The sequence below is a fragment of the Coffea eugenioides genome, chromosome 1, assembly GCF_003713205.1.
Source record: "Coffea eugenioides isolate CCC68of chromosome 1, Ceug_1.0, whole genome shotgun sequence".
NCBI lineage: Eukaryota > Viridiplantae > Streptophyta > Magnoliopsida > Gentianales > Rubiaceae > Coffea > Coffea eugenioides.
Window position 1 is genome coordinate 49,961,166 of NC_040035.1, and position 12,548 is coordinate 49,973,713.

Sequence of the window (12,548 nt, forward strand, 5' to 3'; positions counted from 1 at the left end):
TAAAAGGTCCAAGTAGATGGCAATTTCTTCTGTGGATAGCAAGACATGGTCGAATGTTAATTAATGTAGAGAAACACAGAAGACATCTCCATGTAGATGGGAAATGTCGGTTATGTGGAAGCAAGAGAGACACAGCAATACACGCAGTAAGGGACTGTGAATGGATTAGCAGAAATAAGGAAGCAGCTGGTGCATCCCTCAAAATGGAGAGAGTTCAAATCCAGGACCCCTAACACAGTGGATGGACTGGAATGTGAACCAAAGAATGATTGGGAAGCAGAAAGAGGTATACTGGCCAATGTTGATTCAACAAGTGGTTCATTGGGCATGGATAGCAAGGAATGAGAAAGTGTATCAAGGACTGGAAAGAAAGATGAAAGTACAGCCACGATATCTGATACGACAGGCCCTAGTGGCACATGAATTAAATTTGCGTTTTGCATACCGTTTTGACGCATTAAATTTTCAGAAAGCATCCAAAATGCAAAAGATCAAGCAGAAAGGTATGGATTTTGCATTTTCTATAGCTAAACCATTAAGCTGCGAATGTTGCAAATAAGATGTAATCACATAATCTATACATAAAATGACTCCTCCCACCTACCGCTGCAAAATGATAATTACAGGAAGAAAGGTCTATATTTATCTAGGTGTAATGGTGGGAACAACTCCGCTAACAAGGTCACTACCAGAGACATCTGATGAAAGAAAAGGATTTCTCATCGTGGAAGATGAAGATGGAGTTGTTGTGGTTTCAACCTTTCCAGGGTCAGTAACCAACGAGTCAACCAGTACAGTATCAGACTCTGGCATCATGAGCCATATACTCTCAAGTTCTCGAACCACTTCAGCCATCGAAGGCCGGGCGTCAGTCTCCTCTTGGCAACATTTTAGAGCCAGGTTGATGAACTTTTCCACACATTCAGATGGATACGATCCCATGCTATCATCAATGACTGAGAATATCATACCAGAACGGTATGCTATATTTACCTGAAACAGATTGACGACTATCTTAACTAAACTGTATAATAGTTCTAATAATAAAGCTAGCATGCAGGGTTATAGATTGAAGGGATGAAACAATTACAAAGATTGAGAAAATGAATCATTCACAATACTATTGATACCTCAAAATGATGGAAGAAAGACACAATAAAAGTCTACGTTAGGACTCTTTTGGACCATCTCAACTCTCTTTAGAAAATATTTCAATTAATACCATATTTGTAACCTTACCTGCCAAACTTATTAGAAATTATCAAATAAAACACAAATTATTGAATAGGAAAACTACTAAAAACTAGACTCCAATAAGGCTATTAAATAAATGAATGAATAGAAACTTCTAGGCTTGGTTTAAAGTGGGACCTACATAAACCATGCATATTTGAAGAGCACCCAAGCTTGGGGATTGGGAGTTGACTGGAAAGATGTGAACGAATCAAGGTGAAATCTGACAGAACTATGAAGCACCACAGTAATGTGCAAGCGCTTGCCAGAATACTATACTGTTTTTAGCTTAAAGACAAGAAATGGTGAGACAAATACCTCTCTGACAATGTTTTTGCCATGCGATATTGGGTGCATCCCAGTCAATAGCTCCAAAAACACAACACCAAGGCTATAAACATCACTCTTGTCAGTAAGCTTATGTGTAAGGAAATATTCTGGGTCAAGATATCCCTGCAGAGGACACGTATTCAAGTTTTCATGAGTAGAACGGATAAGCAAATGTATGTATAAGTAAGCTAGTGGCCTTATTCAAGTAGATTCTGCTACACTGAGCCCCAGATGGGTAAACGTGCTGAATGGCTCTCATCAGTATTTTAAAAATCCGATGAAGCCTTTCAAAAGATTCAAAAGTATTCAGAAAGAGCTATAAAATTGCATTTGAAATCCCAAACATATTACAAAAGACCATGGCAGTTACTTACACATGCATCATACTTACCGGAGTTCCCTTAACAACAGTAGATACATGAGCAGGCAGCATTCCTTCAACATCAGGAACAGGAGCAAGCCTTGAAAGTCCAAAATCTGCAACCTTTGCAGTAAGTTTAGAGTCCAACAGTATGTTGCTTGCCTTAATGTCCCGGTGGAATATGGGAGGATTAGCTTCCGTATGTAGGTAGAGGATGCCCTTAGCTGATCCCAAAGCAATTCTCAACCTCATAGCAAACGTTCGAGGCTCCTTTGACTTCCCTGCAACACTTCAAGCATTAATTATCTGCTGCAATTGAGTGGCTGTGTGATCATCTTAACTAAATGTTTTGTGCATGCAAGAGTGATTTTGTGCTGCAGAGGCCGGGGGTGGGAGGGGGGGGGGAGTCAGCTCATCATCAACATTAGTGAAGTCAATAATCTAGTATAGAATGGCCCTAAGACCCATATTTGGAATCAACAGAGAAATAAACTTTAGGAGGAAGTTAATAGAAATACCAGATATGTTATCTCTTAAGGTACCATTAGACATGAATTCATAAATCAACATCTGCATCAAAAATAAAAATGAACCATTAGTCATGAGAAACTTTTTGAAAAAACAAAGCAGTACTAGTGTAGAGGAACTTCTTTTTCAAAAACAAAATATATACTCATTAAAACAGAGGATGATTCAGTACCCTGTAAGTTCATGTCCATGTCCGAGCACCATGAGTTAAAGCAATTTAAAAAGCTATCATATTTACCTACTCTCGCTAACTTTGGGAGACAACGCTTAATTTTTAAGAGCCTCCTCTCAGAATTTTCTTCTTCTGAAGTTTTCATCACGCAGGTTATGATGATGTAGTAACATGATTTCCATAATGTTAAATTCAAGTTATTTGGTTTCCATACAGTGAAGCCTCCCTTCCATTTCTCAGTGAGAATTTTTCTAACATTTATTTAAGCTAATTAGCACTTAAGAATAACCTCCAGAGGGCACATTCAATTGCCATACATTCAACTCTTTAACTGGAGAAGAGATCCCAGATAGTAACTCCCTCATGGACCATTAAGTAGAATGCAGAAACTTGCAAACAAGTCGAGAATTTGAATCATAAAGATACCTGTTCACCTTCTTCATCGCAGTACCCAACCAAAGAAACCAGATTTCTGTGATGTAACCTTGACAGTAGTTCTATTTCAGTGAGGAACTCCTTTTCACCTTGTAGGGATCCCTCCTGAGCACGTTTTATAGCCACAACTGTCTCATCAGCTAGAATACCTTTGTAAACTTTTCCATAACCACCTTGTCCAACCACACAAGAGCTATCAAAATTTTTAGTTGCTGATACCATTTCTTCGTAAGTGAATTCCTTCACACCATCGATTTTGATGGAGGTCTTTGAAGCTGCATTAAATAGTAAACCATCAAAACCATAAAGATCTGTAATAATCATTGTTATTCTTTCTTCTTAACCATCTGTTTGGGTTGAAGAACAAGAAAACCTAAACTTTGAGGTGGAGAAGGATATTGTGCTCATGGTGTTGCCTTACATCAGTCCTGCTTCTAGTTGAAGAATAAGGACAGCTAAGAACACTGTAGCACAGGTCAGTGGTCCACAAGCAATTAAAGGGACTAATTCTGTGGGGGCATTGCCTCCCTATCATCTGTTTCTGTTATTCTCTATGATATAGGAGAATAAAAAGCTTCCATTAGAGTCTAAAAGCTTATGATCTGAAACTTTGACATAATAGCTTACCAATATAGCTTCATTTAATTCAATTCAATTTTTTAAGCAAATTTATCCATGAACTATATCTGAGGTTTATTATAATTAAAACGAATTAACTTCCAAATCTGACTGGAGAACATATTTCATATAGTTGAACGTATTTTAGGATTAGAAGTGATGACACCAAGTTTGTTCTAGTTTATTCAAACAACAAAATACTGACCATTACCCTGTATCAGTGATAATGAGAAACTTACATTGACGCCTTCTTGACACTGCCTGCTTCTTCTTCATATGCAATCTCAATATAAGGAGAGTAACTAATGCAGATAGTGTAACTGCACCAGCTGTAGCCCCCAGCACAATGCCAGCTATTGCCCCCTTGCTTATACCAGATGAGGAAGAAGGAAACACTACTGCAAGTTCCAACAGAACCAAAGCATTGAGATCATTTTGCCAGAGTTGTCAATCAATACAAGATAAAAGCTTTATAAACTATTGTTTACATAATACTCTCTAAATTTATGGATTCCCAAAGAAAAATAACAAATGTACTTAATGAATTTTATCAAGTGAGATAGAGGATTTGAAATTGTCTTCTATCAGAACAACAATATCATGTGGTGTGGATTATAGATGTCAGCCTAAGCACATATAAACACTTATAACAATCAAAGTTGGTATAATTAGGATGATTCTCAAATCAAGTTTGGTTTATGGTTGCAGTGGCGCAAGTGATAGAAATAGGCAGGGGTCCTTGAAAAGATGGTTTTAAGTGTGACTGTTCCTATGATAAGCTCATATGACAACATCATGTACTTAGGGGCAGTGTAGTGAGACCCCAAGTTGTTCACCTTTGGGACAGCAGGATATCAAGAATGGTCTAATAGTGCAATCATACTTGTGATGTGGGATATCCATTTCTGCTAGCTACAATAACAGACGCAACTAAAGTCGTGCTTGTGAATGACACTGAGTGTGGCGTTTAAGGACACACAGCAGGCTGGGATGTTGTGAAGTGCTGGATGCTCCATGTTCAATCATATGCACAGGGAATTACTACAGTAGCCTAGGAAGTTGTGAAGTGCTGGATGCTGCATGTTCAATCATATGCATTGCCCATGAATTACGCAAGTACTTCTTAGGCAAGCTTCACTATGTTCTTAAGTAGCAGGTTGCCTAATGGTGCATTTAGAGAATCATTTTCTAAATGTTACATTGACTTCAGATCATCATTTTAAGAAGATTAATCAACCTAGTTATCCAACATAAGAGGGTATAGGCTGTCCCATCTGGGAGAAGAATAAGTAGTTTCTTTGGTTGCTTCTATTCATATCAATTCCCATGAAAACCAGCAGAAAGGATAATGAGACAAACCATCTTGGTAAGGATCAAGCAGTGTGAAGTTAAGAAGTTCATATGGTCCAAATATGTTACTATCACCAATCTCCCATCCAGTAAACATGCTCCGAATTCTGAAAACTTCACTCTTGTTGAATTTATAAGTATTATTAATGTACACCGGAAAAATCCTCAAATACATCCTCAGTCGAGGGCCTTCTTCCCACGCGTATGTACCAACATCAAGCTGATAAGGATAAAGGCCTAGACCAGAGGATAGGTACCATACAAATTCATCAAAATATGGCCCGAAATCAAAGAACCCAGGGCTCTTTAACCGATATCCAACAAGCAGAGGAGCAGCACAAAAGCAGGGTACTGGAGATGATGGGACATATTCATAATCACTGGGGCATGATTGAGGGCGACATTGGGTAGCATTTGATGAGATCAAAAAAAGAGCAACAACATTATTCTGAGATCCACAGAACTGCACTAGGTTGGAATTTGAGCATAAAGGATTTCCTTGAAGCCTGAATCATTGTTTATGCAAAGGATTAGAACAAGAATACCATAACATACTGGCCAGCCAGAAATAATCTTTATAACCACTCCAAACAATCTAGATAATTGTTTGAAGAATTCCTCCATATCAATGAAACCATTTTCTGTAGCTGAAGAAAATATGGAAATAGACAAACCTAACGGTGACATTTGCAGGGAGAAAAGAACTTCCAGAGATGTTTGAGAGCTTATTGTTCTGCAAATCCCTGTAGCATCAACTACCAAGTGTATGAAAAGTGAATTTTTTAAGCTTAATTTTTGTGTAATAGTAGGGAGAAAAGAAAATTCAGGTTGGCAAGGAAATACAAAATTCTAACTCCCAACTTGCTTTGGGATGAATAAGAAAACTTTTGCAGACATCAAATTGCCCAAAAAAGGACTTACAGTAAGAGACTTTGAGTCGCATTTGAACTCCTATTTTGCCAAATGATGGATGGAATAGAACCATTCAACAAATTGTTTGCCAGTGATCTGTAACAGATGCGACAAAATTTTAAAATCATTAATTTCTTCGCAAATCCCAGGCACTCATAATCAATCTGAATACAAAGGAAGTGAAATGAAGGATAACCTGCAAAAGAACAACTACATTTATATATATAGCACAATATCGATGAAGTATAAAGGAAGAGTGCTCACAATTTCTGCAAAAGAGGGAGGCCAGCAAAGTTGGTAGGAACCGTTCCAGTAAGATTGTTATATGAAAGATCACTGCACATTGTCAACAACTTCGTCGTTAGAAATCAAAGTTCATTTGTACTAAAAATTGGTAGATTTTCACATATCACTCTTGTCAGCAGACATCAAAAAAGTATTATCACTAATAATTTAACTTAAAAGGTAGCTAAATTTGAGTGCTTACAAGGTAGTCATATTCTGAGAGAGCGTATTTGAAGGTATTGCTCCGCTTAGCTGGTTGAAGCTCAGGTCTCTGCATCACAGTATTGTCACTTAAAAGAAGAAATTCCAGTAGAATTTTCCTTGGTCAAAGTCATTTTCAGTGGGGAAACTCCAGACTTTTGAAGAAAAATAGGTGACTTGATATATGAAAAAGAAAGTGTAGTCAGAGAGCAATTAAAACTAAAATAACATCTCGGCAAGTGACTTACACATATGAAAGGTTATGCATGTTGCTCAAGTTTGGGAGTCCCCCTTGCAAGCTGCAGTTTCTGAGACTCCTGATACAGTTAATGAAACTAAACGGTCAGCAACTTTAAAGATTTCTGTAAACTGTTCTAGGCCATAGTACATATCTTCATCCTAGTCTAGAATTATAAAAACTTCCAGGAACACAAAAACTTCACGATAATGTTTTTAAAAAAAATGACCAGTGATTCTACATGCAGACAAAAACGCCTATATTAGAGTAAGAATCTGGAAATTGCAGCACTTACAATTTTAACAAATGGGACATGTTTCCATAGGAAGCAGGAATCACAGTCCCACCAAAATTGTTGTTGTCCAATTGGCTGCAGACCAGAGGGCAGAGGCAACAAAGAAAAGAAAAAATATCAGTAAGACTATCAAAACGTATATGATACAGTCAATGTTCTTCAACTGAAAGACACTTATTTGATAGCTCTCCCACCAGAAATAATTTAGACATGAGAAAGAACATTTCCACAAGGAACTATTTCAGAAGTACAAATTATCCTCTCCAACTATTTTTCTTGATAATGACATAAAACCTCAAATAACAAAGCATTTCATAAAGTTAAATTTCGAATATAAATCATGAATATGTTGTGCTCTTCATTATCACTGCAGTAGAGCTAAGATTTGTTCTTGGTACAGTTCATTTTAATTGAGTCCATTACAAGTACCTTCTAACCTAGCTGGAATTGTTGCAATTCCTGCATAAACTTTGTAGACATCATCAAAAAAATAATAATATCAATAAAAGCACGTATAAGGAAGAAACACTAATCTCCTGTTACAAGTAGACACACTTCGTTAAATGAGTACATCAGAGAACTGATGTAGATGTTGTGAGAATGTAAAGACATAAAAAGTCCAAATTTCCACATGTTGCAGAATCGTTATTCACCCCTCTCTCTCAATGACCTTTTCTCCTTTGCTGATTTAATTAAGGAGATCTGTATAGGTAAGAACCAGTTTTTCTGATGCCTCAACCCAAAATTCCTTTCCATCATTTCCTAGAGTTTCTTCTGTTACTATCATTCTTTAACTTAATGAAAAATCTTCTTATCTGTTTTTTGTGCTCTTGAAGAGGTTAAACTTCCATAACTCTGCACTGGATCAAATTTCACCTGAAACATGTATGTTCATGATACAGAAAAGAAAGGCTATTGGCATTTACCCAAGCAACCAGAAAAACAAACTCAGCAACTAGGTTTGGCACTCCCCATTATAAACTACATTTTCAAACAAATCATGCTCTTCATCATATAAAGGAACAAGATACGAGAGATAAAAACACAAGGATATGAGTTAACTTACAGTATAAGTAGACTTGGCATTTCAGAGAGCTCGGGAGGAAGATAGCCTGATAAGTTGTTATTATCAAGCAACCTGAATTACTGAATATCATTAACAAAGATGTTCAACATGCAGCAAATGTAGCAGCATGAATTAGGTTTTCACTTACAAGTGAACAAGATTTGGAAGCCTAGACAGCTCAGAAGGGATTTGCCCACTGATTGAATTGTTATTCATGTGACTATCATAAAATGAAAATGTAAGAACCACAATCAGCAATCAGTTCAAGGCATCACAGCAAGAGAGCATGTCCATTATTTGCATATGCATAGATACTAACATTTTATACTGAAGTATGTATAAACCCTCAATGGAGGAAGCAACAGAAGTGCTATATTACAAGTGGAAGCCAATTCTTACAAGTGCTTTGTTTTGCTCAAGTTTGCAAATGAGTTAGGTATCAGTCCAGATATCTGATTCTGGTCTATTTGTATCCTGTCCAAGTTAGAAAGATTACCAAGCTCTTCAGGTAGTGATCCTGTCAGTTGATTTCCATTGAGAAGCCTACAAACAGAAAATAAGCAAACATGATATGGGCAAGACACAGGGTGTGCACTTGGTACAAAAGAGATCGAAGTGGTATATTTGCATAAATGGTAATTCATATCCACAAGAAAATTCAGAAGAATGTTACCCAGAAAACAAAGATCTTGGACATGACATTAAATTTACTAATTATTTTTATATAGTCAACCCCTAAACAGTCCAGAGAAAACTAGAGAGATTAGGAACAGTAATGGAAGAGTAGGAGTGTGAATAGAGAGATTAAGCAAAGATCTCCAGCAACTTACAACAATTGTAAAGATGTAAGGTTGCCTATCTCCTTGGGTATATTCCCACCGATGTTGTTCCACATAACATCCCTTCAGGAAAAATACACTTAAAGAGTCAGTCCCTATGAAAAGTGTTTTTCAATTTTAAAATTAACAAGGTAAAAGAAGCCAATGTCCAAAACAGCTATATACTCCCAGTATAATGCTGAAAAAAGGAACCATTTTGATCATGCCCATAAATAAAAAAAACAACTATACAGATAATGCCACTCACAAGATTTGCATATGAGATAAACGGCCTAGCTCTGGTGATAAACTTCCGGAGAGCTTCATACCAAGTAGTTGCCTGTTAAAAAGTTGACAAACCAGTAAGTTGCTAATATAATGTAAGGACTTGAACAAGCAGAGCGACACAGGTAATTGAAATTGTTTGGTTTGTTCCAATGTAGTTTTCTTCAACGTAACTATCATCTTCAAGCATTTGCAAAGTATCTATACACAAGTGTTAAAACTGATATCCAAAAGATATGTCAACAAGGCTCTAGATGAGGCCCTTACTCTAGTTGATCCAACACCTCCTATGTCCTTTAAGAACCTTATAGAGGTAAAGTCACAGGATCCTTCACCTATGCAGTTATACACATTCCTAAGTAATATGCTTTCTTGAATTTCTGTCAGCTGAGAAGAACTTGCTTTTACATAAGCAATTTTTAGGCTAAGTTTGGGAGTTTAGGATAGAAAAGAGAAGAAGGGAAAACTTAAGTTATGAGAGAAGAGAAGAGAAGAGAAGGGATTGTTGTGTTGTTTGGGAGTTTTGAGAATTAGTGGAATGATTTTGGATATAAAAGTCATTAAATATTTGTTCAAGATATTTTTAAGGATAAAATAGGTATTTTAAAAAACTTTCATAAGCTTCCTCCAACTTTCTCTCCATTTCTCTCCAATTTGGGAGGAAAACTTTTACTTACTATTTATCCTCTTAAATCCTTCCATTTCTCTTCTTTTCTTTCCTAATAAAAACTAACAAACGAAGGAAATGTTCACTTTCTCTTCTTTCCCCTTCTTTTCTCTCCAAATCATCCACTCCCAAACGAACTATACTATTTGTGCCAGTTAAATATTATTAAGCAATAATACAAAAATGAAGAAATGCAGGAAGAATTAAATCATACAATTCTCTGACATGAAGATAGCCATCGCCCATTGTTTGATTGAAGCACAAAACCCCATTCCAATTTGAAGTGCATGGATCACCGGTCCTCCAGTTACTGAGATTTCCATTTGGATCGATCAATTCTTTCCTGATTGACCGCAATGCTCTAACTGCAGGTCAAAAAGATGGTAACACCGTACAATCCCGTAACTAAAAGATTTGGACTAAAATTTTTACCTACCTATGGTCTAGAGTGTCCATATCAGTTCACAAAATAATTAAGATCATCTTGAACTTACAAATTAGGGAGGGAAAAGTGAAATATAGAAGAATATCTCTCCCATGTTGAATAAAAATCCTTGAATTTACTCTCTTTTGTTTCTTCACTGTGTATCAAGGCACCACAAAATGGCACAATAAAGTTTGCCTAGTATGTGTGGCTAAACATCCAGAGTCCACTACAGTAAAGTGAACTACCTTGATTCTAAGTATCACAAGGAATTAAGCAAGAACACTTCCTGATATGCCAGGCAAAAGGTGCAAAACAAAGCTCAGATCTACATCTGTTGCATACACTCTAAAAATAACTAGCTCATACCCATTTCAAGGACTAAAAGTAACTAGCTGATGACAGCCAAAAAGTCCACAGCAGGTTCAATATGTAGCCAAATTAGCATGTATATCATTTTTTTTATTTTCTTGACTATTTTCATTTCAGAAGCCATTAACAACACCGAATTGACCTGTTCTAAGCCATAAAACTGAGGAAGTTCTTTACGATACTAGGGAGTGCAGTGCACTAGAGTTCGTTATGAAAGGAGTTTTTAAGAAAAAAAACACTAAATTCAAACGCTTCTCAAACTGTCGTGGAACTGCAGACTGTCATTCGATATTAGGAATGAAAACCATACACACTTTCATCAAGAAATTTTAAAAGAATATACAGGCTGATTGCAGAGACTGAAAACTGATCATCTTCACCTTCATCAGGATGGGTAATTTGGCTATCCGCGCCAATTAGCAGCAAAGACCAGCACAACCACACGATCAAACTCAGTCCAAACAACGAAATTCTTGATTGTGGCATCCCAAAAAGACCGAACTTTCTGCAGTTACCCAACATCTCTTGCACTTAAAAGATACAAATTAAGCTCTCCACCTGGTAATGCCAACCAAGAGAAAACAAACCAAATTCATATTCAAGCAGAAGTTTATAATATATCTAACCCCCAAAAAAAAAAATCAAACTTTTTTTTTCCTTTTTTCAAGTTACAATAACCAGTTCGTGCATATGAATACCGGAACCATCAAGTAACTGAGAACAAAAGACTCAGAAGAAGCAAGATATTCCCATAAAATCGACAGAAAATACCCAAAGCCAGGAAAAGAATATAGGAGTTAAGAAACGAGCAAAAAAGAGAAGAAGAAATGGTCACCCGAAAAAGAATGTTTGATTCAGATGCCTATATGGGGATAGTTTTGAGGTCAAGCAATGGGAAAACTTACATGCTGGAAGGTAGGGGTTATGGTAAGAAGTTGAGAACGCGAGTGCCTGTGATGATGTTAAGATTTTGGTGCACCTGATGGTAGACGTAGAAGAAGAAGAGGAGGAGAAAATTAAACATGGAAATGAATTGACTGGGTCGCCATTGGAGGTGAGTAGATTGATGAATGCGTAGCTGATGAGAGCAGCAGCCATCTTTTTCTTTAGGGTGTTTTTTGTGTATTATAATTATTGCTACTAGTACTTGAGTGAGAACAACTACTTAGTTCACCCCATTTTCTTCCTTGTTTCTTTCTTTGTTTTATGATTTTAATGTTAATGGCGACGCCACTTTGACTTTTATGGCAGGGGGTAGTTGTTGCTGAAGCTGAACAATCAACTGCCGCTTTTATTTTTATAATATTATATTATATATATGATGGTTTTGACCCTTGCGGCATTTCCTGCCGTCGAGCCTCCGAGTCAATCGAACGCCCATCTGAGTTGGTGTAGCTTAATCATGCCGTGCCGCTAAAGACAAAGGACCCTTACCGCCACAATTTTGACTGCGGTTACGGTTAAAAGCTAAACAGTCAATACCGAGAATTTACCGTTAATTTTGAGATGCAACATCAATAATGTAATGTGATACTTTGTGACCCAAAAAAAAAAAAAAGGAAATGATTAATTAGCCTAAAGCATGCAATTTGTCCCAGCAAGAATGGAAAAACTAATCATAATGCTCCCAGCCCATTTGGTTTATCATGATCAAGAGTTCAATCACATGGTAGCGTGGATGAACAAACGCGTTTTAGGCAATGTGCTTTTGGATTCGACGGTTATTACCAGCCATTACTGGAAGACAAAAAAACATAAAATTATGAACAGCAGAATATCCTTTGTTGGTCTTACAAAAATACAAAAGGTGCTAGACTGGTCATATGGATTACGTTTTTTTTTTCCTTTTTCGATCTATTTGATTATATAGAATAAATATTTTTTTCCTTTCTCGAGAAATTGACAAGTACAGGTCAAGTACGGTTTTTTTTTTTCTTTCTCGATCCATTTGGTCATGT

The 12,548-nt window shown here is 36.8% G+C and overlaps 1 protein-coding gene across 2 annotated transcripts; it reads right to left on the reverse strand.

Moving 5' to 3' along the window:
* Positions 1 to 491: 491 nt before the first annotated feature.
* LOC113761468 (probable LRR receptor-like serine/threonine-protein kinase At1g06840) lies at positions 492 to 11,687 on the reverse strand. Of its 2 annotated transcripts, none has more exons than XM_027304471.1 (21): positions 11,496 to 11,687; positions 10,971 to 11,148; positions 10,009 to 10,159; positions 9,111 to 9,182; positions 8,855 to 8,926; positions 8,424 to 8,567; positions 8,173 to 8,244; positions 8,025 to 8,096; positions 6,959 to 7,033; positions 6,674 to 6,742; positions 6,427 to 6,495; positions 6,204 to 6,275; positions 5,949 to 6,035; positions 5,702 to 5,770; positions 5,037 to 5,533; positions 3,917 to 4,075; positions 3,051 to 3,334; positions 2,443 to 2,494; positions 1,955 to 2,205; positions 1,552 to 1,686; positions 492 to 993 (listed from the first exon to the last, which is right to left on the reverse strand). In XM_027304471.1, exons 2-21 carry the CDS (start codon positions 11,110 to 11,112, stop codon positions 643 to 645), a joined length of 2,895 nt encoding a protein of 964 aa, XP_027160272.1. In that variant the 5' UTR covers positions 11,113 to 11,148; positions 11,496 to 11,687; the 3' UTR covers positions 492 to 642. The 2 variants fall into 2 exon arrangements, with proteins under 2 accessions (XP_027160272.1, XP_027160280.1); XM_027304479.1 differs by having other exon boundaries at positions 11,426 to 11,499.
* Between the last annotated feature and the right edge of the window lie 861 nt (positions 11,688 to 12,548).